We start from the raw sequence: 26,039 nt of genomic DNA on the forward strand, positions 1-26,039 counted from the left end.
TTGCAGATATCACTGCTGAGCTATACTTGGAGCGCTCATCCTGGATCTGACCTGCTTTGCCATCTCCCGCTTGGACTTTTGTGATAGACTCTTTGGGGAAAAAATATTATACTTTTATTGTAATTATTATGAAAGCCTCACATGTGTATTGTAGAAATATTAGGGGAAAAAAAAGATAAATTCCGCCCCATAATCCTACTACCGGAGACAGATATTGTTATCCTTATGGATGTATCTTTTGGTTGTTTTTGGTATAAATGTACACATGCACATGCATTTTTTAAACAAAGATTGGATCATACTGTACATACTCTTTAATAACTCACTTTTCAAAATGTGTATTTATATTGTAGAATACGTAATGCATACACATTCAAGAAATTACAAAAAGATTTGGAGTCAGAAGTTACTCTCTTTCCTGCCCTGTCTGCCAGCCTCTAGTTTCTCTCCAGCTACTTGTATATCCTTTCAGAGACAGTTACGCATTTTCAAATGTATGTATCTATTTTGTCACAAATGGTAGCACATGGGACACACTTTTTGCACCTTCTGCTACTTCACCCACTATAACACGAACGTAACATTTTTTGCTGGTCTCCCAAACTGTTTCAACAGCATCCTCATTATGTGGGTGGACCCTCATTTGGTAACCAATCTTCCAATAGTGATTATCTCATGCGTTCCCAATCTTTATTGTAAATAATATTGCAACAGACATTCTTGTAGCTAAATTTTGCACATATCTAGGACTATTTCCTGAGGATAAAATCTGAGAAGGATGTCGTTTGGCTATCTTTAAGAATTTTGATATATTTTACCAACTGCCCTCCAGAGAGTTTGTACCAAAGCACTCTTCTATTTGCAGGCTTGAGAGTGCCCTGTTCCCTGCACCCTCACTACAGGTGGGTATTATCACTTACCAAATCTTTACCAATTTGAGAGGAAAATAATAGTATATCAATGTTATATGAACTCACAATTCTTTATTAGTGAAGAGCATCTTCATATGCTTATTGACCATTTGTACCTCCTTCTTTGTGATTTTTCTATTTATTTGATATTGGTATGTTTATTATCAATATGTAATTTTATTAAGAGTATTATTTTGGGCAAGAAACACTGCCAAGTATGCTTTCCAAGTGCTTTGTTTTCAAATTTTGTTTATGGTGCTTTTTGACATACATAAATTCTTAATTCTGCAATTAATTTGTTCCTCTGTTGCCAGCTTCTTCTGCCTACGGTTCACCTTTTCATTTCTAGCAGAGTGGCCCTTCTAAAACACAATCTGATTATGTCACTCCACAGCTTAGAAATCTTTAGTGGCTGCTCATCACTTTTAGAATAAAGGCCAAACTCAGCATAACACACAAGGTCTTTCATGTGATTTCTCCCACTGACACCTCCTGGTCCTCTTCCCAAGGTTCCCTACATTCTACTGCTGCCTAGCTTCTTGTGATTCCCCGAACCCATTGTTCTGGGGTCTCTGGGCCTTTCCATGCTGTTCCCTCTGCCCAGTTGGCTATGCCTCACCCCTCCAATCCACTCTTTGCCATGCTAACTCCTATAGGACTTGTTCAAGTCATCACTGCTTGAAAGCCTTCCTTGATCCCTTAGTCTGCATTCCAAACAACATGAGTCTACCTCTGCCTAACATCTGCTACAAATAGGAATCAGAACTTCCTATTTCTATTCGTCTGGTCCACTATCCGGATGTTCCTCAGGGCAGACACTGTGGTTTATTCATCTTTGCAGCTAGAATGCCTAGTACAACGCCTGGCACATACTAAGCGGCCAATAAACGTTGAGCATTGAACCTGGAATCAGTGATGGATCCGGTGGCAAATGTTACTTGAAGTAAGTGCAGGGCTCACTGGATCTTGGCTTCTAAGGACTGAAGAAATCCTAGGAGACTTGGGTTAGAAGAGAAGCTATGGGGCTTCCCTGGTGGCGCAGCGGTTGAGAGTCTGCCTGCTAATGCAGGGGACGCGGGTTCGAGTCCTGGTCTGGGAGGATCCCACATGCCGCGGAGCAACTGGGCCCGTGAGCCACAACTACTGAGACTGCGCGTCTGGAGCCTGTGCTCCGCAACAAGAGAGGCCGCGATAGTGAGAGGCCCGCGCACCGCGATGAAGAGTGGCCCCCGCTTGCCGCAACTAGAGAAAGCCCTCGCACAGAAACGAAGACACAACACAGCAAAAATAAATAAATAAATTACTAAACTCCTACCCCCAACATCTAAAAAAAAAAATCACTTCTGTCATATAGTCACAAGCCCAACCAGATTCAAAGAGAGGGGATATAGACCCCATCTCTCAGTTAGAGGTGTGTCAAAGAATCAGTGACCACGTTCTAAAAAAAAAAAACCACCTAAAAAAAAAAAAGAAGTGAAGCTATGTGCTCCAGTGCTGTGCTTTTTCCAAAACATCAGAATCACTTGAAGCAGCTTTTAAAAAATACATAATCTCAGGCTGTGCCTTAGATCCATTGAATCATGGGGATGATGCTCAAGCTACTATAGTTTTTTAACGTCCTGAAAAGTTTCCGCTGACCAGCCAGGTTAAGGAGCCACTGCTGAGGTAGACCAGCAGACAATCAGAATACCCAGCTCCACTATTTCAAATCCTGTGATCTTTCGGTGTGGATAGATGGAGCTTTGTTTGAATACCAGCTTTGATGTCTACTAGCTGTGTGACCTTGGGGCAGTTGCTTGACTTTTCTGATCCTCATTTTCCTCACCTATACATGGCATAATGTCATATTTCTTAAAAGGCTGTTGGGAGGATTAAGAAGTACCTGTCTCCTAGCTCAGTACTTGGCACAGGGTAAGCATGGAATAAACATTCATTTCTTCCTCCCACCCTGCTCAGCCTCAGTTTCCTCATTTATAGTGTGGCTACTAATACCTGTATGTTTATCTTCTGTATTTCCCTACACTGCACTCTAGAAGAAAGTGAACTTCCAGCAGGCCCCTGGGTTACTCTCTGATCAAATAGAACAAGTATAGATACTTGGGGGTTAGGGGAGCAGAGGAAGCCCCATACTCCATCGCATGCCTTCTGCAAGCATATATCAGACTCCACAGCAATCGGTTGGAATAATTCTGATGGTTTGCAGAACCAGGTGTTTCCTAGTCACACCCAAAGATCAACACAGTTTTCTTGCTGCAGTTGCTCCCACAGGCTAGCGGCTTCTGCGCTGCAAGGAGAAGGCAATTGTCAGGGAAGAGGATAGCCATCGCCCACTATCCTTCCAATGCCATGGTATCCACATCCTGTACCTCAGAGCAGGAAAGACAAAACTGGCTGCAAGGCCAAAACAGCGGATCCGCAGCTGCTCAGATTAAGGTGCCCCTGCTTCCCACTCCCAATGCCTGCACTCTCTCTTCCCACCAGCCCAGAGCGGGTAACACAGGCAGGGAAAATGCATTCAGTCCATCAGGCACGACAGAGTTCAAATTACCAAGTCAGCATGAAAAGTCCCCCTCTAAATGGACTGAAATTGGATTCTGTAAAAAAAAACCGCACTCAGTGAGGCCCTTGGCTATTCATATTTGCTAAGACATGGAGAAGGGGGAGAAGGCAGAGGCCCCTGCAAAATGTTGGGAATCTCAGCTGTTCTGTTGAATTGCTTGTCTGGAAGTAAGCCAACAATTGAAAGCCAGATTTGCCCTGTCTTCAGCATCTCACAGAATATTAGGGCTGGAAAGGATCTTAAAGCTCAATAGTTCAACCTCTCAACTTACAGATGAGGGATCAAGTCCAGGGAAGATAAGTGACTTCTTCAAGGTCACACAGCTAGTAAGTAACAAAGCCAGAACTAGAACTCACATTAGTTTTCACATCAGTTTTCTAACAACAAAATTAAATTCTGCCCAGTGAACCAAAATACACTTACAAAGCATCTTTCTTTTTTTAATGTAATGCTGTGACATTACTCTCTTCCAAAGAAAGAAGGAACATAATACTCATGCAATCATTCCCTCACTCAATGTTTATCATTCCTATCACTTCACTCTAGGTGGTTAATGAGGTATTGTCTCTGCTTGAGAAACTCACAGTCTACAGGGAAGAAGGAAAAGTAAACAGGCAACTTCAAATCTGTGTAATAAATGTTACAGGAAGCCCCAAGGGCACACCAAGAAGGGGCATCTACATCTATAGCAATCCTGAAGGATCAAGGAAGATTTTCCTGAGGGAGTGCCAATGAGAGGAGCAGAAGTGGTGAGAGAGGGGTCAGCTTCAGACCAGGGTCAATGGCAAAGCTCTTTTACTCCCTTTCCTGGATACCATATGAAAGGATTTGAGGCCGTCAGCATGAGCTTGTCTTTTCTTACCCTTTCCCTGTTTCCTCATGCCTGGGCTCAGGCAATGGCAATGTCACTTTACTACCCTTATAGGCCCAAGGGCTGAGAAGTCACAGAAAACTCTGCAGACTCTATCTGATTAAATCCCCTCTGTGCAGAGTAGGGACAAGTACACCTGTTATCTCTGAGTGCAATCAGAAGCTCTTCATTTCCATAATAGGAAATGTGATTTCCATAATAGGTGAAAATTCTACACTAGGTTTCACAAATGTAGCTCCAGAGCCATCACGGCATGCATACTTTTGATATATTCCATTGTTTTATGTTCCTCTTTTCCTCTAATCTCAGCCTCTTTATTCTAGAACAGCACTGTCCATAAGAAATATAATGTGAGCCACCTGTATAATTTAAAATTTTCTAGTAGCCAACCTTAAAAAAGTAAAAATAAACAGAGAAAATTACTTTTAGTAATATTTTCTAAACAAAAATAAAATTAAGGAAACAATCAAAAAATTAAATCATCAGGAATAAATGTAGCAAAAGCGCAAAACTTATACTCTGAAGACTATAAAACATTGTTGAATAAAATTAAAGAAGACCTGAATAAATGGAAAGACTTTCCATATTCATGAATTGAAAGTCTTAAGGTTGTTAAGACAGTAATATTTTCTGGGACTTACCTGATGGTCCAGTGGTTAAGACTCCACACTTCTACTGCAGGGGGCAGGGGTTCAAACACTGGTTGGGGAAGATCATGCATGCCTCGTGGTGTGGCCAAAAAAAAAAAAAAAAGAAAGGTAGTAATACTTTCCAAGTTGATCTATGGATTCAACACAATCTCTATTAATATCCCAACTGATTTCTTTGCAGAAATTGACAAACTGATCCTAGACTTCATATGGAAATTCAAGAGACCCAGAATATCCAAAATAACCTTTAAAAGGAAGAGCAAAGTTGGATGACCCACACTTCTTGATTTCAAAATTTACTACAAAGCTACAGTAATTAAGACAGTGTGATACTGGCATATAGATCAATGGAATAGAAATAATAGTCCAGAAATAAACCCTCTCACTTGTGGTAAATTCATGTTCGACAAGGGTGCTAAGACAATTCAATGGGGGAAGAAGAGTCTTTTCAACAAACAGTGCTGGGACACCTGGATAACCATGTGCCAAAGAATGAAGTTGGACTGCTACTTCACATCATATACAAAATATTTCCTCAAAATGGATTGAAAATCTAAATCTAAGAGCTAGAACTATAGAACTCTTAAGAAAAGAACTTTGGCGAAAATCTTTATGATCTTGGATTAGGTGATGATTTCCTGGGTATGACACCAAAAGCACCAGCAACAAAAGTAAAAATAGATAAACTGGACTTTTTATCTATTAAAATTAAAAACTTCTGTGCTTCAGAGGACACCATCAGGAAAGCAAAATGACAATCCATAGAATGGGAGAAATTTTTGCAATCATCTATCTGATAAGATAATTGTATCTAGAATATATAAAGAACTATTAAACCCTATAATAAAAAGACAATGGGCAAAAGCATCTGAATAGACATTTCTCCAAAGAACGTATACAAATGGCCACTAAACACATTAACAAATGCTCAACACATCATTAGCTACTAGAGAAATGCAAATCAAAAGTACAGTGAGACACCCCTTCCTACCCACTAGGATGACTATCATCAAAAGACAGATAACAAGTGTCCCGATGCAGGGAACTGGGATCCTTATACACTGCTTGTAGTAATATAATGTGGTACAGCTGCCGTGGAAAACATTTTGGCAGTTCCTCAAATGGTTAAACATAAAGTTACTGTATAACCCAGCAATTCCGCTCCTAGGTATATACCTAAGAGAACTGAATACATATGTCCACACAAAAACTTACACACTAATATTCGTAGCAGTATTATTCATAAAAGCTAAAAAGTGGGGAAAATCCAGATGTTCATCAACTGATGAATGGATAAATAATATGTGACATATCTGTACAATGGAATGAAAGTAAGTAGTGATACATTGTACAACGTGGGTGAACCTTGAAAACATTAAGTGAAAGCAGCTAGTCACTAAATACCACATGCGTATGATTCAATTTTTATGAAATTTCCAGAATAGGCAAATACTAGAGGCAGAGAGGAGATTAGTGGCTGCCCAGAGCTGGAGGTTTGGGCGTGGTGGTGGGAGGATTGGGGGGTGATGCCTCAGTGGTGCAGGGTTTCTTGCTGAAATATAATGAAGATGCTCTAAGATTGATCATGGTGATGGATGCACAACTCTGTAAATATACTGAAAGCTATTGTCAAGTACATTTATTTTTTTTTGCTGCACTGCCCGTTCCCCCACCTGGGGTATTAGTTCCCCCACCTGGGAATCAACCCAGACCCTCAGCAGTGAAAGCGCCAAGTCTGAACCACTGGACCCCCAGGGAATTCCCTCAAGTACATTTTAAATGCGTGAATTTTATCCCAATAAAACTGTTTAAGTAATGTATTTTATTTAGCCTAAGATATCTAAAATATTACCATCACAGCATATAATCAATATAGAAATGATTAATGGTGTATTTACATTCTTTGTTTATAATCCAGTGTGTGATTTACACTGACAGCACTTCTCCATTTGAACTAGTCACATGTTAATTGCTCAATAGTCCTGCATGGCTAGTGGTTACTGTATTGGACAGCAAAGTTCTAGAGCTTCAAGGACGGTCCTATGAGTCCTAAACAGTCATCAGGGGCCTTCCTGGTTATTTTAATCTTGCTCTTTCATGGAGTTTCCATGTCCCCCAACTCTAGACCCTTCCGTAGCTGCTGCCACTGAACCAAGGCAGAGGGGCAAGGATTGCAACATTGTAGGAGAGAGGGCAGCAGGGGAGAAGAGAGCTCAGTCTTCTGCTCCCTGGGCCTCTCCTTCTGACCCCACTCTGGCTCACACACCTTTTGTAATGTGAGCCAATCAGAGTTTAACTTCAGACTTTAACACTTATTTATTGTGTGTCTCATTTCTGAAACTAAGGATAATAACAGTACCATTCTCAAAGATTTACTGTGAAGATTAAATGCAATAATGGGGGTAAACTGCTTTGGATGGCGTCTGGTACAAAGTAAGCATTCTTTAGCATTAGCTAATTATTTAATGATAATAATAATAGTAATAAGATGAGAAGGAGGAAGAAGAAGGAGCAGAGGAATATTTTTTAACAGAATATATAATTATATACATTATATATGCATATTATATATAAATATATAATATAATGTAGTATGTTCCTTATCCATTCATCCTTATCCACATCTTTGTCATCTGTTCATCCATTGATGGACACTTAGGTTCTTTGCATATCTTGGCTATTGTAAATAATGCTGCAATGAACGACCAGAGTAATATTATCATTCCTAATGTCTCTGGCAGGTTTTAGCAGAGTGCCTGGCATATAATAGATACTCAGGAAACCATAGCTCTCCACCCTGGAAGCTTATGACAGCCCCAACAGTTGGTTCTCTAGTCTCTGCGTGAATGCTTCCAGGGAGTTTCATATCAAATAGAGCCCATTCCATTTTTAGGTACTTCTACTTGTTGAAATCCACCATCTTATATTGGACTGGAACTTATAAAATGCACAGATTTCACGTCTTACCAAGTATGCAAACTGATAAGTCCTAATAATGAATACTCCCCTGCAACCAACACAACAATCATGATATAGAACATTGCCGTCACCCTAGAAAGTTCTCTCATGCCCCTTTCCAGTTAATCTCCTCCTGGAAACCCTAGAAGTAACCACTATTCCAATTTCTAGCCCCATAGATTGGTCTTGCAAAAATAAAAATTGTTTTTAAAGTTCATGTAAATGGAATAATATAGTATCGTCACATTGTATTTTTATCTCAATGCACAATTGTATTCCTGTTACATTTAATCATATTGATTTCAGTCTTCCCTTACAGCTTGTTGTGAGCATTTTCATCTTGATCCCATCACCCATATCTGCTAATTTCTCCCACTTGGTGCCATCTACAGATTTGATAATAATTCTTTCTTGTCCTTCACCCAACAGGAAACAAGAACAAAGATGGAATCCAGCAGTACATGACTAGAAATCTCCACTAATTTGAAAACTTAGGAGATGAGAAGCATTGTGGAAGTGCTGCCAAAAAGGGGGCATGGGGAGAGGCTCCATGTTCATGGAGAAGACTGAGTTCTGCCTGGATTCATGGAAAGAGGGCAGTGGTGACATGGCATCCTGCTGGGGAGAGCGCAGGGCTGCAGAGGAAGGGCTGAGACTCACATGCTTAGAAATGAGTGCTGAGCTGGAGGGAGGAAAAGAGCTTGGGGCGGGGGGTATGGAGAACCGAGGACCGATCACTCACCCATAGTTAGAGGGCCACGAAAATTATTGTTTGGTCTGGTTTTACGTTTGGTTTTATTTGTATTGATAAGTCCCAAATGGAGTCTGGCAGCTTATAAGAAAAATTATTTTCTTGGATTTAGAATCTACTGAAATTGTTAAAACCATGGAGCGCTCTTAGTCTCTCCCCAACTTCAAATCAGTGAGGCTTTGGGTACCTGCTGAGTGCAGGCTGGAAGGTGGAGCTGCGGGAAAGGATGTTTGGGACTTGTTGGTTCTTTTCATCTTCAGTCAGGGGATAATTCTGGTAAAGTAAAGCCCACCTTATCAAGATGTTCTTTAAACTTTTACTTTTTGATTACTTTTGATTCAGCATCATAGGGGCTTCTGTTTCTTTGACACACATGTGAACTCAGAAATGTAGATAAGTGCATGACCTATAACAAAGGAAACCTGAACCTCCATCTGCCATCATTGGCTTTGGTACCTTGAACGTGTGGCAGGCCTCATTTACCTTATCCTCAACTATAAATGGGTGAAGGTGAGTCAGAATCCTGTCTGGGTATCAGGAGCACCCAGCCAGCATTTAGAAAATACAGATGTGGGGTCCTGGAAACTGCATTTTTTTAGAAGCTAAAATTCTGATAGTGGTTCACAGAGTCATATTTGGGAATCGCTGAACTATTGAGGTCTCTGGCAGTTCTAATAGTCTATAAATATGTGGTAGGAGATCCTAGCTGACACCAAACAGAATTGGTCCTTTCTGGTCCATGTATTTATTTCGTTTATTTGCACGCATCAATATACATATTGGTCAAAGTTGAGAAAACGCTTTTTTTTTTTCGAGAGAGAGATTTAGAGAAGATAGAGAGATAGACATAAAGACAGTAGGGATGGAGTGTCTGACCATCAGGTATGGTTATAAGTTCATGGTAGACTGACATTTGATGGAAACTTCTATGATGAGGAAATGAGGAGATTAAAAAGGTATGCCAGGGGAGTTCCCTACTGGCCTAGAGGTTAGGATTCCAGGCTTTCACTGCTGTGGGCCAGGTGCAGTCTGGTTGGGGGAACATAATTCAGCATAAGCAAGGTACTGATACCTCATCCCCAGTGGACTGAACTGTGAAACCTTTGAGCATGAGGTTACTTAGGCCTCTTAGGTACCATCAGAGCCGTCATTGAACTTGTAGAAGAATTAAATTCTAAATTCTTTCACTTCCTCCATTCTCCTTCTGCTCCTTGTAACCACAGCTACCTTTTAAGCCACTAAGTCCCACTTTCCTAGCCTGGGTCTAATCTTACACCTGCCCAGGTTTGCACCAGTTTCTAGTTAAAAGAACCCAAGGTCTTAGCTGAAGCGTGTTCTGAGATCCAGAAAAAGGAACGGTAAAACAGAAGAGGAAAGGAAGCTGAGAGAAGCTAAAACTCTCTTTGTCAATCACGTTGCCCACTTTGCAGTTGAGAAACTGAGGCACAGAGCATTCATGCACAGCAAGAGCATTGCTAGCCTGGTCTTCAGTCTTTCTGGGATTCACTGCACAGAGATCTCAAAGTCTCTCTTTAGGACTGCTGGAGGTTGCTTAAATTGATTTCCTACATCCCCTGGCAGGTGGCAATAGGGGAATTTTGAATAAGACTATTAATAGAAGGTATGCATTAGGGAATGTCTAGTGAATCCACTAATAGAAGAATTATGTCTGGTGACTTAAAAAAAACCTCATACTGAATATTGCTGATGTTAAACTCTGAATATATGCCAAGGCCAAGAACGTTTGATATGGCAAAGGCGTATTGGTGACGTAGATCCCTCTTGCTACTGGTCTACATGCAAAGACTTTATTCAAAGATGAGCTCACTGAAGTATAAAGTTAATTTCAATATAGAATGTAATCCAGTTCTTAGCGTACCTGATGGCATTATATCCTGGCTTAGAGTTTAAAAATCGTAGCAGTTCACACATCCCCTATGGAGAACCTGGGACCTAGATGGGTGAATAGCAGTGCTTCTCAAACTTTGATGTGCCCAAGAATCACCTTGGAGATCTAGTTAAAATGCAGATAAACTACTGAATGGGAGAAAGTATCTGCAAATGGTATGAGTGATAAGGGGCTAATATCCAAAATTTATAAACCGCTCATACAACTCAATATTGGAAAAAGAAAACAACAAAGAACACAATTTTTAAAATGGGCAGAAGACCTGAATAGACATTTTTCCAAAGAAGACATCCAGGTAGCCAACAGGCACGTGAAAAGATGCTCAGCATCGCTAATCATCAGAGAAATGCAAAGCAAAACCACAGTGAGATATCAGCTCACACCTGTCAAAATGGCCATTATCAAGAAGTCTACAAATAACAAAGGTTGGTGAGGATGTAGAGAAAAGAGAACTCTAGTACACTGTTGGTGGGATTGTAAATTGGTGCAGCCGCTGTGGAAAACAGTATGGAGGTTCCTCAAAAAATTAAAAATAGAAGTACCGTATGATCCAGCAATCCTACTCCTGGGTATACATCCGAAGAAATCGAAAACACTAATTTGAAAAGATACATGCATATGTTCATAGCAGCATTGCTTACAATAACCAAGATACAGAAGCAACCTAAGCGTCCACCGACAGATGAATGGATAAAGGAGGTGTGGTATATATACACAATGGAATATTACTCAGCCACAAAAAGAAATGAAATTCTGCCATTTGCAATGACATGGATGGGCCTAAAGAGTATTATGCTTAGTGAAATAATTCAGACAAATACTCTACATTATCACTTATATGTGGAATCTAAAATATAAAACAAATGAATGTATATAACAAAACAGAAACAGACTCACAGATATAAAAAGACAAACTAGTGATTACCAGTGGGGAAAAGGTCAGGGGAGGGGCAAGAGAGGGGTATGGGATTAAGAGACACAAACTGCTGTGTATAAAATAAATAAGCAACAAGGATACACTGTACAGGACAGGGAAATATAGCCATTATTTTGTAATAACTTTAAATGAAGTATTATCTATAAAAATATTGAATCACTATGTTGTACAGCTGAAATTAATGTAAAATGGTAAAAGTCAGCTATACCTCAATAAAAAAAAAATGCAGATTACGATTCAGTAGGTCTGGAGGGAGGCCCAAGATTCTGCCTTTCTAACAAGACCCGGGAGATGCTCCGCAGCTGGTGTATGGGCCATGCTCTGAGTAGAGAGAAGAGAGTAGCCTGACTCCTGAGCAGAGACAGCCAGCCTGCAGAGTCAGCTATTCCTAACCCTGCATCCAGATGCTTCTCTGGCCGTATCTTTAGCTACATGTTGTTTATAAATAAACTGCTGTATGCTTAAGTCTCACTGCGGCTTGTGGGTGCTCCAGCACTGCAAACATCTTGGGAATCAGGATCTGAACCCCACAAGCCACCTCTACTTCCAACCCCTTTTGCTAACCTCTAAGTTCTTCTTTGCGCAGTCACCCTAATCCATACCCTATAATCCATACTCCCCAATTTACTTTATTTCCCTATTTTCCTCCCTCTGAAATAATTTGCTTCTATAATAGGAAACGTCAGGTGACTTCTATGTGCCAGAACTGTGTTTTACGGTCCTATCAGGTTTGTAAACATCATTTTATGAGACAGTTATTATTAGAACAACCATTTTACTGACAAGAAACTTGAGAACCAGAAGGGTCAAATAAACTGCCCAAGGTCGTGAAATTAATAAGTGGAAATACCGAGATGTGATCCCAGACCATCTGACTCCAAAGCCCACATTCTTGGCCACTGTAATGTGGGAAGTTGTCCTGGGAGCGTAAGCAATCCATTCTCCCTGGGATGTCAAAGACTCTTACTGCCTCTTCTCAGCCAAATTGTATCTGGTCCTAACCCACTCTGGCTGCTTTCATCTCTCGTTAGCCTGGAACAAAATTACATTAGGTCCTGAATGTCCAGGATCAAAGTCTGGGTTAACCTTTTAGCCTCTTCAACACTAGAGAAGTTGGCCAGATTGATGTCTGAGACCCCCAGCCTCCTCTTCCTGACCCTCCCTGCTGGCCCCCATGGGACCACCTTTCAGTCCGCTCGTCCCTCTCACTTCAGGAGCCTCTGCTTTCCTTTGTTCTCTACTCTCCTTTCCTTCTACATCAAAGGTGGCTTTTAGAGAAAGATCTGAAAAGATTTCTCAGTGTCTCCACGTGCATGAGTTTTTTGAGGCAGTTTGCATTTTAAGCCTTATCACTTAAGGGAGAAAAGTTTGGGGCGCTTAGGTCAGAAGGATACATGGCTGTTGATTAGGCCCAGGCTGGAAAGGGATGTGGGCGAAGAAAGGGCATTACAGGCGGGAGGACCTATGCTTGCATAACGTAGTTACTCAATAAATGTTTGTTGACAAAACACTGAAGAGGAAATGGATACGTTTAGGTCCACCGGGACCAGAGAGGGATCTCCCTGCAAAAAATCTGGCCTCCCCTCCTGAGCCTTTATCCAACTCTAAGAGAGTTGGACAGAATATGCTTAATAGACAGGGTTTTCCCCCTTCTCTTGGCCACATACGTTGATTTTTCCTTTAATTTAGTATTCTAAAAGTAAAAATAATAATTCCACCAGGTACCACTTAAACAAGAGGAAATCTCTGACATTCAACCAAAGGTGCTTGTTATGATGCAACAGGTTGGAATTGCCTCCTTTACCTTCCCACTAGCTCATTTGGTTATTCGGGCGTCCACAGTTTCTCCTTCTAGAAGAGTGACAATAATCATTAGGAGTCTGGCCTCTGACCTTTGGAGCCTTGTCAGGAATAGGAACCAGAACCTAGAACTTTGCCAGGGAGGCTACCTATCAACCCAGTGTATGATCTGGCAGCTCCACCCATTCTTCCGTTTTTCTGGCCCTCGCTCTCCAACCCCTTGGCTTGTCTGTTATGAGGACCTGTGACCACTCCTCTAAGAGAGCAGCAAGCAAGAAGACAGCAGCGAAAGCAGCTTTAGGGTAAATTTCAGGCAGCAGGGGGGCTCTACCATTAGTTGATGCCTGTGTACCAATGAATAGAAGCGTATTAGACTAGACTAGAATGGAAGATAGAAGTGTGAGGAGTGGGGACCTGGGGATGCACTGGGATCATATGTACAGGCTAAGGAACAAGGGTCCAGACAAACCGTCAATTTCTTATCTGCTGAAACATCTCCCCATTGTCTCTTGGGTTGAGAACCAGGGACACTTGGCTGGTAAGGGTCTACTTATAAGAACAAAGAGTAAGATGAATGTGTTAGCACAGACATTTAGAAGGAAAATTCTGAGCTTTTATATTGTCAAGTGTGGCATAAGAGATGTTAACCAGTAGAACATCTTGCTAGAAAAACAAAAGAAATGTTCTCATCCACAGAATGTTTGGGCAGCGACCTGGAAAAGAACTAGCTTATTCTAGGAACAGCCAGGTTAAATCTTTTTAAAGTTATCTCTGGCTATTCACTGAAGGTGGTCATCTAACTATCAGTATTCATGTTTCTGTCTCCCATTAGACACAAGTCCTTCAAGGGCAGAGACCATGCATCATGCTTGCTTTTGCATCCTTGATGATAGCCATACAATAGTGTGGGTAATCCACTGACCTTTAATAGCCAGGGAAAAGAGTTCACGATAAATATCAAGGGCAAGAAAAAGAAGTTGAATAGCTAGAACTACTTCTGCACAAAGCTAAAGGCAAGGGAAGACCTAGGCCCTAAATTTGCCCTAATGGAACTGCAGCCTTCCCTCAGCCTCTACTGCTCTCGTGTTGAATTTCACCCACGTCACTGTTTTTTGTTTTTTTTATTTTATTATTTTTGGCTGCACTGGGTCTTTGTTGCTGCACGCGGGCTTTCTCTAGTTGCGGCGAGCGGGGGCTACTCTTCGTTGCGGTGCACAGGCTTCTCATTGCGGTGGCTTCTCTTGTTGCGGAACACGGGCTCTAGGCATGCGGGCTTCAGTAGTTGTAGCACGTGGGCTCGGTAGTTGTGGCTCACGGGCTCTAGAGTGCAGGCTCAGTAGTTGTGGCGCATGGGCTGAGTTGCTCCGCTGCCTGTGGGATCTTCCTGGACCAGGGTTGAAACCGGTGTCCCCTGCATTGGCAGGCGGATTCTTAACCACTGCGCCACCAGGGAAGCCCTCACCCATGTCACTGTTGCCTAAGCATTACAGCTTTTCCCCCTCAAAGCAAAAACTTCTAATTCTGACCACTTTGGTCACTGAGTCTCAGTAGGGAAAAACCAACTATACAGCATGTGACTCCTCCTCCGATAACCCCATAAACAGTCACCAGCAAACCAGTGTCACTCGTTCAAGCGTCATTTAGGAAACATAGTCTTAAGGGTGACGGCGATCAGTTCAGAAAGATCAGAGGGAGAATTTGGGCTTTCCCATCATTGGCTCGAAGGAATAGCTCCCAGGCTGGCTCCAAGACAGCTGGCAGGCTCTGTGTTGCCACAAAACAAAGATTCCCCCCTGTCCAAAGCTAGGAGGGCTCAAATTCTTTCTCTACAGCCCCTCCTACCAGGCTGATGACCCAAACAGAACCAGTTAGAGAAGGGTGACCTGGTGACACCCAAGAAACTATGGGCCACTTCTTCACATCTTCATGCCTTGTCATGCCTATAGCCCTGGAGCTGACAGAAAAATTTCATTTGCTTTCTGAAAGACAACTCACAAGAAACGAGAATAAAGACACCTGGCAACAAGAAAACTAAACCCTGCTGGCATCACCTTCTCTCATCCCTCCTTTCTCCTGACTTATTCCTTCTTGCCTCAAAGATGAGCACCTTCCACTCAGACTGCCAAGCGAGGCCCACTGACAGGAGGACGATGAGCTCTCCAAGCCTTAGCCTGGTGATCTAGCTTGAAGGCATCCTCTCTGTCGTCAGGCCATTTTGGAAAACTGTAATTCACATAGCTATCCTAATTTGTAGGAGGCTAATCGTAAAAGAATGAGGACTCTGAAGGAGTCATGGCCAGAGAAGTAAATATCTCAGTTAACAAAATGCTTTTATTGCATAAACTTCACAGGCCTTTAGAACTTAAAAGAAGCTCATCTAATTGAACCCTTTATAAACAGACGGAGGCCCATGGTGACAGGGCTGGGACTCAAATCCATTTCTTTTGGAGCCCGAGCTCCGTACTTCTTAGTGGCCCTGGACCTTCCATGTACTTCTAGATTGGCAACTTGTTTCCTGGGTTGGGAACTCCCTCCTGGAACCCCTCAATGTGTACCTTAAAACTAAGAAGGGAAGGAAGAAGTGACTTTTGGGCTTCACCGTCAGGTCCCTGAACTGAAAGAGAGCTGCCACCATAATAAAAATCCTTCATGCCTCCTCGTGGGAGTCTTGGCTTCAGAGTTTCCCAAGCACAGGAGCCATGGCTGTGACCTTAGAGATCTTAGCAGTTCTCTACACCTTGGGTCGTCATGGAAAGGGGGTGACCCCTGAGCATGTTTGACAGAGACATGCATGGGAAGGATTGGCTGGCAGGAAGGACCATGTGCCAAGTTATACTTGAGGGCCTGGAATTGGAATTTACGTCACTCCTAGCAAAACACAGCAGTAGTTAAGCTGAGCAAATCCCATCACTTCTACTTTCAAAATATATCTAGAATCTGACCACCTCTTTCCACTCCTACTAGTACCACTCTGGTCTGAGACATGATCTCTAGCCCCCTTAACAATATCAGCTGGACCCAGTACTCCTGTGCTTGACTCCCCCAGTCTATTACAAAGTGATTCTGTAAAACTTGATTCCAGTCATGTAACTCCTCTGCGCAAAACCTTCCACAGCTTCCCTCTCACTCAGAGTAAAAGCTGAACTACGAACCACTTACTATGAGCGACAGGATCCAACAGGATCTGGATCTGTAGTCTCTGACTTCATCACCTACTGCTCTCCATCTTCTCCAGCAACACACTGGTCTCCCTGGGACTCCTTCTTGGTGCCCACCTCAGGGCCTTTACACTGGCTGTTTCCCCTGTCCAGAATTCTCTACCCACACCCTCACCCCAATAACATGACTAGCTCTATCACTTCTTTCACGGTCTTTAATCAAAAGACACCTTCTTAGTGAGGCTCTCCCTGACTAGCCCCCTTTAAAATGTTAACACTCATCGCAGCTGGCTGACATTTCATATATCTCTTTCCCGTTTTATTTCTTCTCCTTCACACCTGCCAGTGACACATTACATATTTTACTTATTTATCTTATCTGTTGTCTTCTTCTCCCACTAGAATACAAACACCATGAGGGTTCACTGCTGTAACTCCAGCAACCAGAATGATATCCAGCACACAGTAGGTATTCAATTAACATCAATTAACTGTTGAAAGGCCAGTGGATTACCCCCACTATTGTATGCTTATCATCAAGGATGCAAAAATGAGCCCGACACATGATCTCTGCCCTTGAAGACCTTGTGTCTAATGGGGGACAGAAAAATGGAGACTGATAACCAGATGATCAACTTCACTGAATAGCTAGGGATGACTTAAAAAAATTCAACCTGTCTGTTCCTAGAATCAACTAGTTCTTTTCCAGGTCACTGCCCAAACATTCTGTGGCTGAATGAAGGAAAGTGTGGTTTGGGTGCCCATGACATGGTAGCACTGACCTGCACCTTAGCTGGGAATGAGGAGTCAGGCCCCCTGAAATAGCGACATTTGAGCATCCCCATCCCCAACTGTTTACGACTCTGTCTCCCCCTTAGGCGATGAATAAAGACACACTCCCCAGGGACTTCCCTGGTGGCGCAGTGGTTAAGAATCCGCCTGCCAATGCAGGGGACACGTGTTTGAACCCTGCTCCGGGAAGATCCCACATACTGCGGAGCAACTAAGCCCGTGCACCACAACTACTGAGCCTGTACTCTAGAGCCCGCGAGCCACAGCTACTGAAGCCCACGCGCCTAGAGCCCGTGCTCCGCAACAAGAGAAGCCACCGCAATGAGAAGCCCGTGCACGGCAATGAAGAGTAGCCCCTGCTCACCGCAACTAGAGAAAGCCTGTGCGTAGCAACGAAGACCCAATGCAGCCAAAAATAAATAAATAAATCTATTTTTAAAAAAAGACATGTTCCCCACGTTCCCAAATCCCATCCCTTCAGCCTGACCCTCCTTTCCTACCCAGGCCTATCCAGTCTCAGAGATCGTCCTGCCAAGTCCAGTAAACCTCAACTTGAATAAGAGCAGTTGTTCAAGGGGCAGCACTTACTATGTCAGCCACAATGATAAGCACTTTACGAACAGTATTTCATTTCATCCTCATGAGGTAGGTAATATCATTCCCATCCTCATATGAGAAAACGAAAGCTTAAAGACTGCATTGAACACCCAACTGAATGATTTTCCACTTCTTTCTCTTCTTTGAGGACCTGCCATCTACCCACAAAGGTGGGTCATTGCTGGCATGCTGGTACCAAGCATGCCCCACACTCCTCAGGCCACGGTGGAAACTTGACCCCAGAGCAGCAGGTTCAGTTTTTTTTCCCCAGAAATGTAGATGTGGATATAGAGACATTACTGTAAGGCCCTTCTTGAAGGGGGGACTGGAACATCAGCCTGTGGTCATGCATACAATGAAGGCTAAGCCAGAAAGAAGAAAGAATCAGATGCGCTGAAAATCAGGTGCACAGAGAACTTTGCAACTCCAGGGAAGAAAGAGGAGGAAGAAAGAGGCCACGCCATGGTCCATGGTGACTCTTCCACTGGCTCCCAGATTTTCTGAGACTCTTTCAGTTAGGTACTCCATTCTGATTAAGATAAACCAAGTGGCTTTCAATTATTTGTAACCAAAGGGGCGTGACTCAGAGAAGTTAAGTAACTTACCAAATTCTACATAGCTCCAGAAGGATGAAGCTGGACCTTCAAAGCCCATGCATTTCCATAACTGCCAAACCACTCGGGCTGTGTCTTCTCCCAGAGGCTGGCAGAGCAGCTGTAGGGCATTCTCTACCAGGTCACACTCTCCTTGTCCCTCCTTTCACACCCAATACATTGTCCCAAGGAAAACTGAGGTCACAATAACCTCCAGGGCAGCCTCAAATGAGATGATAAGAATCTGTAGCAAGTAGAAAAGAGCAGAACCGTATTGTGGGTAGGGAGGAGACATTATGGGGTAATTGATGTTTTTACCAAGTCTCAGGTCTTTGGGGGGAGCAGGTGAACCGTTTCCTTCCCTCCATCAGACCCAGCTAAGCAGATGGCTAGGGTGAGGAGGGGAGAGCCCAGGAAGGAGTATGGGGACGGTCTCTGGAGAGGGGACTTTGTCCATGAGTCCTCCAAGCCCAAATCCCCCATGAAGAGAACTGCATTCAGACTTGTCCCCAAATACGCAATCAAGCCAGGTGAAGCCCAAAGAAAAGTGGGCCAAAGACTTCTCTGGGCAGATCCATTAGAGGTAGCCGCTCCCTCGGAGCCACTTGAAGTCTGCAGCTCCTGGAGCTCTGTTTATTGACTCTCTTTATTTCTCTAATTTGTCAAGTACTGTCTGCAAGCATGTGCTTGCCTCCTAAGTGCTCAGCTTCTATCCTGCCTCCCAGGCTTCTCCAATTTGATTAGTATACTCTGCACTCCATCTTTTGAGTCATTAATGAAAACACTGATGAATATTGGGCATAAGTCAGATCCCTGGGAGGCCTCTCCTCGGCTGCCATGTCTTCTTGACTTGCTAACAACCCGGCAGGGATGACCCCTCTTTTCAGACAGGCTTTGCCTGTTGTTCAAGAGTTTTTGCCTCCTATTTTCATTTATCCATTTATTCAATCACTCATTCGTTAATTGTGCTAGGGCTAGAGACTTCCCACAATTTCTGGCAAGTGCAAGTTCATGGAAAATGCTTAACAAATACTAGTTATTACTACTATGAAGTGCTGTGGGGACACAAAGATGCACGGGACAGACCCCAGCCCTCAGTAATGAGAATGAGGATAAGAATAACAGCTGCCACCCGCCAGTGCCAGGTTAAGTATCACACAGATATTATCGAGCCTGTGCTGGACATTATCCACCCTCGGGGGGCAGTTGTTGGTAAGTATCACACAGATATTATCGAGCTTGTGCTGGACGTTATCCATCCTAGGGGGGCAGTTGTTGGTAAGGATTAAGAGTAAGGATTCCGGGCTTCCCTGGTGGCGCCGTGGTTGAGAGTCCGCCTGCTGATGCAGGGGACACGGGTTCGTGCCCCGATCCGGGAAGATCCCACATGCCGCGGAGCAGCTGGGCCCGTGAGCCATGGCCGCTGAGCCTGCGCGTCCGGAGCCTGTGCTCCGCAACGGGAGAGGCCACAGCAGTGAGAGAAAAAAAAGAGTAAGGATTCTAATCTTATAATAGCCTATAATGGAAAAGAATCTGAAAAAGAATGTGTGTATATATATATATATATCACACACATATATATTTATATATCTTTGAATCACTTTGCTATATATCTGAAACTAACACAATGTTGTAAATCAACTCTACTTCAATAAAAAATAAAAGTAATAAAGAAAAGAGTAAGGATTCTAAAGTCAAACTTTTTATTCTGGCTCTTCCACTTACTGGCTTAAACCTTCTTTATCTTAGATTCTTCTTCTGTAAACTTACTAAATCGGGTTGTTATAAAGGATTTAAATTATTAAGTAAGATAATACAGAAAAGGTGCTTAGAGAACAGCCGAGCGCGTAATAAGCATTCAGTAAATGCTAGCTATTATTATTTCACGCCATACAACTACATGATATGAACTACTATTATCTGGGTTTTACCAACAAGAAAACCGAAGTTAGAGAGACTAATTTGCCCAAAGTCCTACAGCCAATAACAGAACTAGGATCCAAGTTTGATGCCAAATCCCATTTGCTTAATTATTATAACCTAGAAAGGACAGAGACGTGCGTAAACAACTATTCAACAAGATGGAAAAGCAGATGAGACTGTAAGGCACAGAACATTGTCATGACACAAATAGGTTCTCAGTAAATACTACTGCGTGATGATGATACAATTATAAATGCCACACCAAAGTTTTAAAAGAAAGTGTTTTAGGGTGTCAGAGGAAAGAGAGATCATTTCTGGACAAGGAAATAGCTGGGGACTTTGAGGGAGGAGGTGCCATTTGAGTAGGACTTAGCATATGGATAGGAGATGGACACAATGAGAAAAGAGAAAATGATCCCCCACGTAGAGGACACTGCATGAGCAAAGGCAAGAGGATGGGGCTACCATATGACCCAGCAATCCCACTACTGGGCATATACCCTGAGAAAACCAAAATTCAAAAAGAGTCGTGTACCAAAATGTTCATTGCAGCTCTATTTACAATAGCCAGGACATGGAAACAACCTAAGTGCCCGTCATCGGATGAGTGGATAAAGAAGATGTGGCACATATATACAATGGAATATTACTCAGCCATAAAAAGAAACGAAATTGAGCTATTTGTAATGAGGTGGATAGACCTAGAGTCTGTCATACAGAGTGAAGTAAGTCAGAAAGAAAAAGACAAATACCGTATGCTAACACATATATATGGAATTTAAGAAGAAAAAAAAAATGTCATGAAGAACCTAGGGGTAAGACAGGAATAAAGACACAGACCTACTGGAGAATGGACTTGAGGATATGGGGAGGGGGAAGGGTGAGCTGTGACAGGGCGAGAGAGAGTCATGGACATATATACACTACCAAACGTAAGGTAGATAGCTAGCGGGAAGCAGCCGCATGGCACAGAGATATCGTCTTGGTGCTTTGTGACTGCCTGGAGGGGTGGGATAGGGAGGGTGGGAGGGAGGGAGATGCAAGAGGGAAGAGATATGAGAACATATGTATATGTATAACTGATTCACTTTGTTATAAAGCAGAAACTAACACACCATTGTAAAGCAATTATACCCCAATAAAGATGTTAAAAAAAAAAAAAAGAAGAAGATGGGGAACATGTTGGGTGTGTTTGAAAACAAAATATAGCAAGAAGTTCCCTTTAGATAGTATGTGGTATATGCAAGGAAATAGTTGGGAATGAGCTAGAAAGGAAACACACACACACACACACACACACACACACTACCACACCAGTGGCCTCATTAAATAAATGAGGCCTTGAACAAAAAATTGGCCAAAGCAGAGAGATTCGCACATTCCAAGAGTCTTCTGGAACTCATACTGGGGAAGGAACCATAGTAGGGATTTGGGAAGGAGGAATGGGATTTCTTTGATATTCGGGCAAGAGTAACTTCCAGGACTCCTGTACAACAGGGTTTAAGCTTGAGGTGGAGGCTGGGCAGGGCTGACATGCAGCCAACACACGTGCCTAAATATGGGTCCTTAAAAGATCAATGTGCTTTGAACCTCGAGGACATGATGCCAAGTGAAATGAGCCAGTCACAAGAGGACAAATACTGTATGATTCCACTCCTATGGAGGATCTAAAGCCATCCAAATCATAGACGTAGAAACTAGAAAGGTGTTACCAGGGGCTGGGGAGAGGCAGGAGGGGGGAATTCGTGTTTAGTGGGTATAGAGTTTCAGTTTCACAAGATGAAAATGTTCCAGAGATCTGTTGCACAACAATGTAAAGATACTTAACACTACTGGACTGTACTTTAAAAATGGCTAAGATGGTACATTTAATATTATGTGTTTTTGACAATAAAGAAAAAAACGTGAATACCACCTCCCTCAAAATAGTGTTTCCCTTTTAGATGGTAAATGGCACTGCCCTGAGCCTCCTTCCCCTGGACCTCCCTGACATCCTGCTATAAAAGGATTCATGTCTGGCACTATTTTGAAAATCACCCCTGGGGCTAGGGGACTTGGCTCAAAGATGCTTTTGCACTGCATTTTTCTTAAGATGGAAAAACACAACCATTATATTGATGAATGGGGGAGGTGGGCAGGGCTGCTGCTGAAGCGTGTGGAAAAAGCAGACAGACCCAACCACTGTACTCTGGCCCCGGGATTTTCCTGAGGCGGGATCCCTGCGAAAGCGAGTAAGCACTGCCTGGAACTCTCTTCCTGCTGAGTCACCAGGGCGGTAACCCCACCCAGCCATGCCACTGTGTTCTTTAGGCGTCTGGACGTACAGACCCTGAGATGGTTCCTTCCTGAGCCCAGGATGATCACGAGGACCATATCAGGACATGAGGCGTCGCCACCCCGCTGGGCATACACCCTGACTGTTCACCTTGCGGGCACCTGGTTTTCCTGATGCTCCCAGCATCAGATACCCCTGACCCCTCCATTAGCTTGGAAATGCTGTGGAAGGTGTCAGAAAGAAATAGTCCGGAAGAGTTTGTTCTTGGCAGCTCTGCCGCCATCATTTCTCTTCCTAATGAACCAGTGGAAAGCCGGATCTGTCGGCGCATCACAGCTCCTTGCCCGGCTCCCGGTTCATCATCCATCAGGCAGGACAGAAGCGGAGGGGAGGTGAAAGCTTAAGGCCCCGCTCTCACCTCTGCTCTAACTTCCTCCTCCTGTCCCGAGCAGCGGGCTCTCTCAGTCCTGCGTTTTAATCTGATTCCTCCGACTTCCCACAATACCTCCCGCCAACCCCCAGTCTTTCACAAAAAGAGAACCAAGAACAGGGAGGAAGGGATTCTGAGCCAGAGTCCCTGACTGGCCAGGGTCCAAGGGGAGATGCCGGAGGTCAGATGTGACTGGTGCTCCAGGATGGACGGTGCCCCCAAGCCCTGCCTTCCGGGGGCCGTGCATGCCACATGCTGCTCCTTGCTTGGGAAGCAGTAGGAAAAAGCCTAGACCTCCAACATCTGCCCTCCTGCTGGGAGACGATATTCTTTCTTTAATAAAAGTCAAGGCCTTCCAGTCCTCCCATAGAGAAAACTTAGAAGACACATAGAAGACCTTATCATTCACCCTCAGCTATGGCTGCTCTCAGGGCTTTTCCAAGGGGTCTCCCCTGGGAGGGGAAAGGAGAGCCCATGAATGGCATTGAGGACCTGAACAAGGGAGAAAGGGCACAGGAAATGGAGGGGAGGCAGTTGTGACAATTAAAATGGTCTTTATTACAGTATGGAGGTTCCTCAAAAACCTAAAAATAGACCTATCATATGACCCAGCAATTCCACTCCTGGGCACATCTTAAAAAACAAAACAAAACAAAACACGAGAAACACTAATTTGAAAAGATACATGCACTGCAATTTCACAGCAGCATTATCTACACTTGCCAAGATATGGAAGCAACCTAAGTGTCCATCAGCAGATGAATGAATAAACAGATGTGGTGCACATACACAATGGAATACTACTCAGCCATAGAAAAGAATGAAATTTTGCCATTTGCAGCAACATGGATGGACTTAGAGAACATTATGCTAAGTGAAATAATTTAAACAGAGAAAGACAAATACTGCATGATATCACTTATATGTGGAATCTAAAAGATACAACAAACTAGTGAATATAACAAAAAAGAAGCAGACTCACAAATATAGAGAACAAACTAGGGGTTGGCGGAGGACTGCAATATAGGGGTGGGGCTATGGGAGGTACAAACTATTAGGTGTAGGATAGGCTCACGGATGTATTGTGCAGCACAGGGAATATAGCCAATATTTTGTAATAACTGTAAATGGAAAGTAACCTTTAAAAATTGTATAGAAATTAAAAAAAAATCTTTAAAGAAATAACAGGAAAAAAAGGTGTTTTTTGGCACATCAGTCCTGCTTACGCAGTGCCTCCTGCCTGCCTGTCTCCAGCAGCTTCCTAGGGAAGCCTATGTGTTTTCCATCTTGGCCATCCCTCCCCCTGCAGTGGCACACACTCTCTGTTCCCCAGCCCACTGCTGGCCTGATGCTCCAGTGAGTGCTGGAATGATGTCATCCCTGCCCGTGCAGAACCCACCTTCCATTCCCTACCTCAGCTCCCCTTCTCTATGGCAGTCCCCACGTCTCAAGCCGACGGTGCTGATTTGGGGATTTGGCTCAGCCTTTCCTGGGCATCACCAATGTTGGCTTGGCCACTCTGATGGCAGCAGACACTGATCAGCACCACCACCCCCCCCCGCCATAGCCTGGTCACCCCATCGTGGCTCGTGATTCAGCTCGTCATGGCTGGAAGGCGGCCTTTCCTACACACAGAAGAACTCTTGTTGAGCTATGGTACTTCAATTCATATTTATACAGATAACAATACCTAATTTTTCTAGAACTTCTCAAGTGCCAGGCACTATCCAAAGTGTTTACATGTATTATTCATTTAATCCTTACAACTCCGCAAGTTCTATACTGTTGTAAGCCCCGATTTATGGACTAAGGAAACGGGTGCCTAAACGTTTGCTAATATACCCAGAGCTGCATGTAAGGAAGAGAGCCTGGATTCCAACCCAAGATATTAAACTCCAGAGTGCAGGCATTTTCCGAAACATCATGCAATGAGGCCACCGAAGGTACAGAGGACTGGTACCCAATTCTTTCCTCAAACCAGGTGGCGATGTGGTGGATGGAGAAGCGTATGAGGAGGCAGATACCTGAAAGAGGGAGGGGAAAGAGCGCAGAAAAGAGATTGGAGACAAAGGCCAAAGATTTGGGATTTGCTTTCCTGTTCCCCAAGACCTGGCTCCCATGGCAGATGGTAAGCTGTGGGGTGGGAGTGAGGAGAAGAGGAAATTAAGGACCTGGAAAGAGAGTAAATGAGCAGAGGGGGCCTAGAGGCAAGGAACGCGGGCAGGCTTGCCTGAGACAAGCGGTGAGATGGATACGGCACATCCGGGAAGCATGATGGGAAGAGGGGCTGGGGAACCAGTGCTGACCCCTCTGTCAAGGTCGTTGATCCCGGGCAGAGCCAGGCAGTCGCTGACTTTAGCTGTGAGCCATGAAAACAATCAGTTTATCACTACAGCCCTCTTATTGACCAAATGTTTCCAAAGGCATGAGACACCAGTGACCTCAAAACGGGTCTTGGGGAAAGGAGGGCCAGGGATGCAGAGATGGAGACCAAACACTAACATTTCTGCCAGCAGGGCTCAGGGCCTGCCTGGCAATGCTGGTTCCCTGGCCCTGAAGCAGGCTGCAGGCTGCCAAGCCAGGCCGGGGCCTAGGAAAGGGAGGAAGGCCACCTCCCAATGCCCTTGGGATAACTTGTCAATGGGCTAGCGTCCTTTGGAAGACACTCCAGAAAAAACAGCAAGATTTCCTTCCTCCTCTGACCTGTCAGAAATTCCCTTAGGGCTATTCCGGGAGCTACGGGTCTGTCTTTATAACAATCCTAGACACTGGTCAAACTTTTCAATCCATTCTGCAAACAGGAAATGGAGAAGGAAGCAAGATGGAAAAGACATGTCAGAGTCTGTCACTGTTGCTGGTTCCTGTCACGGGGGATAAAGCTGAGGAAACACAGATTTTTCCGAGTTGTACTTGATGGGGGTGGA

The 26,039-nt window shown here is 43.7% G+C and overlaps 1 protein-coding gene across 3 annotated transcripts in view; it reads left to right on the forward strand.

Annotated features, from left to right (window-relative positions):
* TTC9 (tetratricopeptide repeat domain 9) overlaps positions 1–22,440 on the forward strand; it is a 56,214-nt gene extending 33,774 nt beyond the window's left edge. Inside the window, exon 3 of one of the 3 annotated variants that reach the window (XM_089907903.1) lies at positions 5,174–8,373. In XM_089907903.1, coding sequence (XP_089764029.1) covers positions 5,174–5,265 — 92 coding nt within the window. In that variant the 3' untranslated portion in view covers positions 5,266–8,373. The other 2 variants (XM_089907900.1, XM_089907901.1) reach the window with 2 other exon arrangements.
* Positions 22,441–26,039: the final 3,599 nt, after the last annotated feature.

The sequence above is a fragment of the Delphinapterus leucas genome, chromosome 2 (genome assembly GCF_059928025.1).
Source record: "Delphinapterus leucas isolate spDelLeu-1000000601 "Yukka" chromosome 2, BTC_Dleu_Yukka2, whole genome shotgun sequence".
Taxonomy (NCBI): domain Eukaryota; kingdom Metazoa; phylum Chordata; class Mammalia; order Artiodactyla; family Monodontidae; genus Delphinapterus; species Delphinapterus leucas.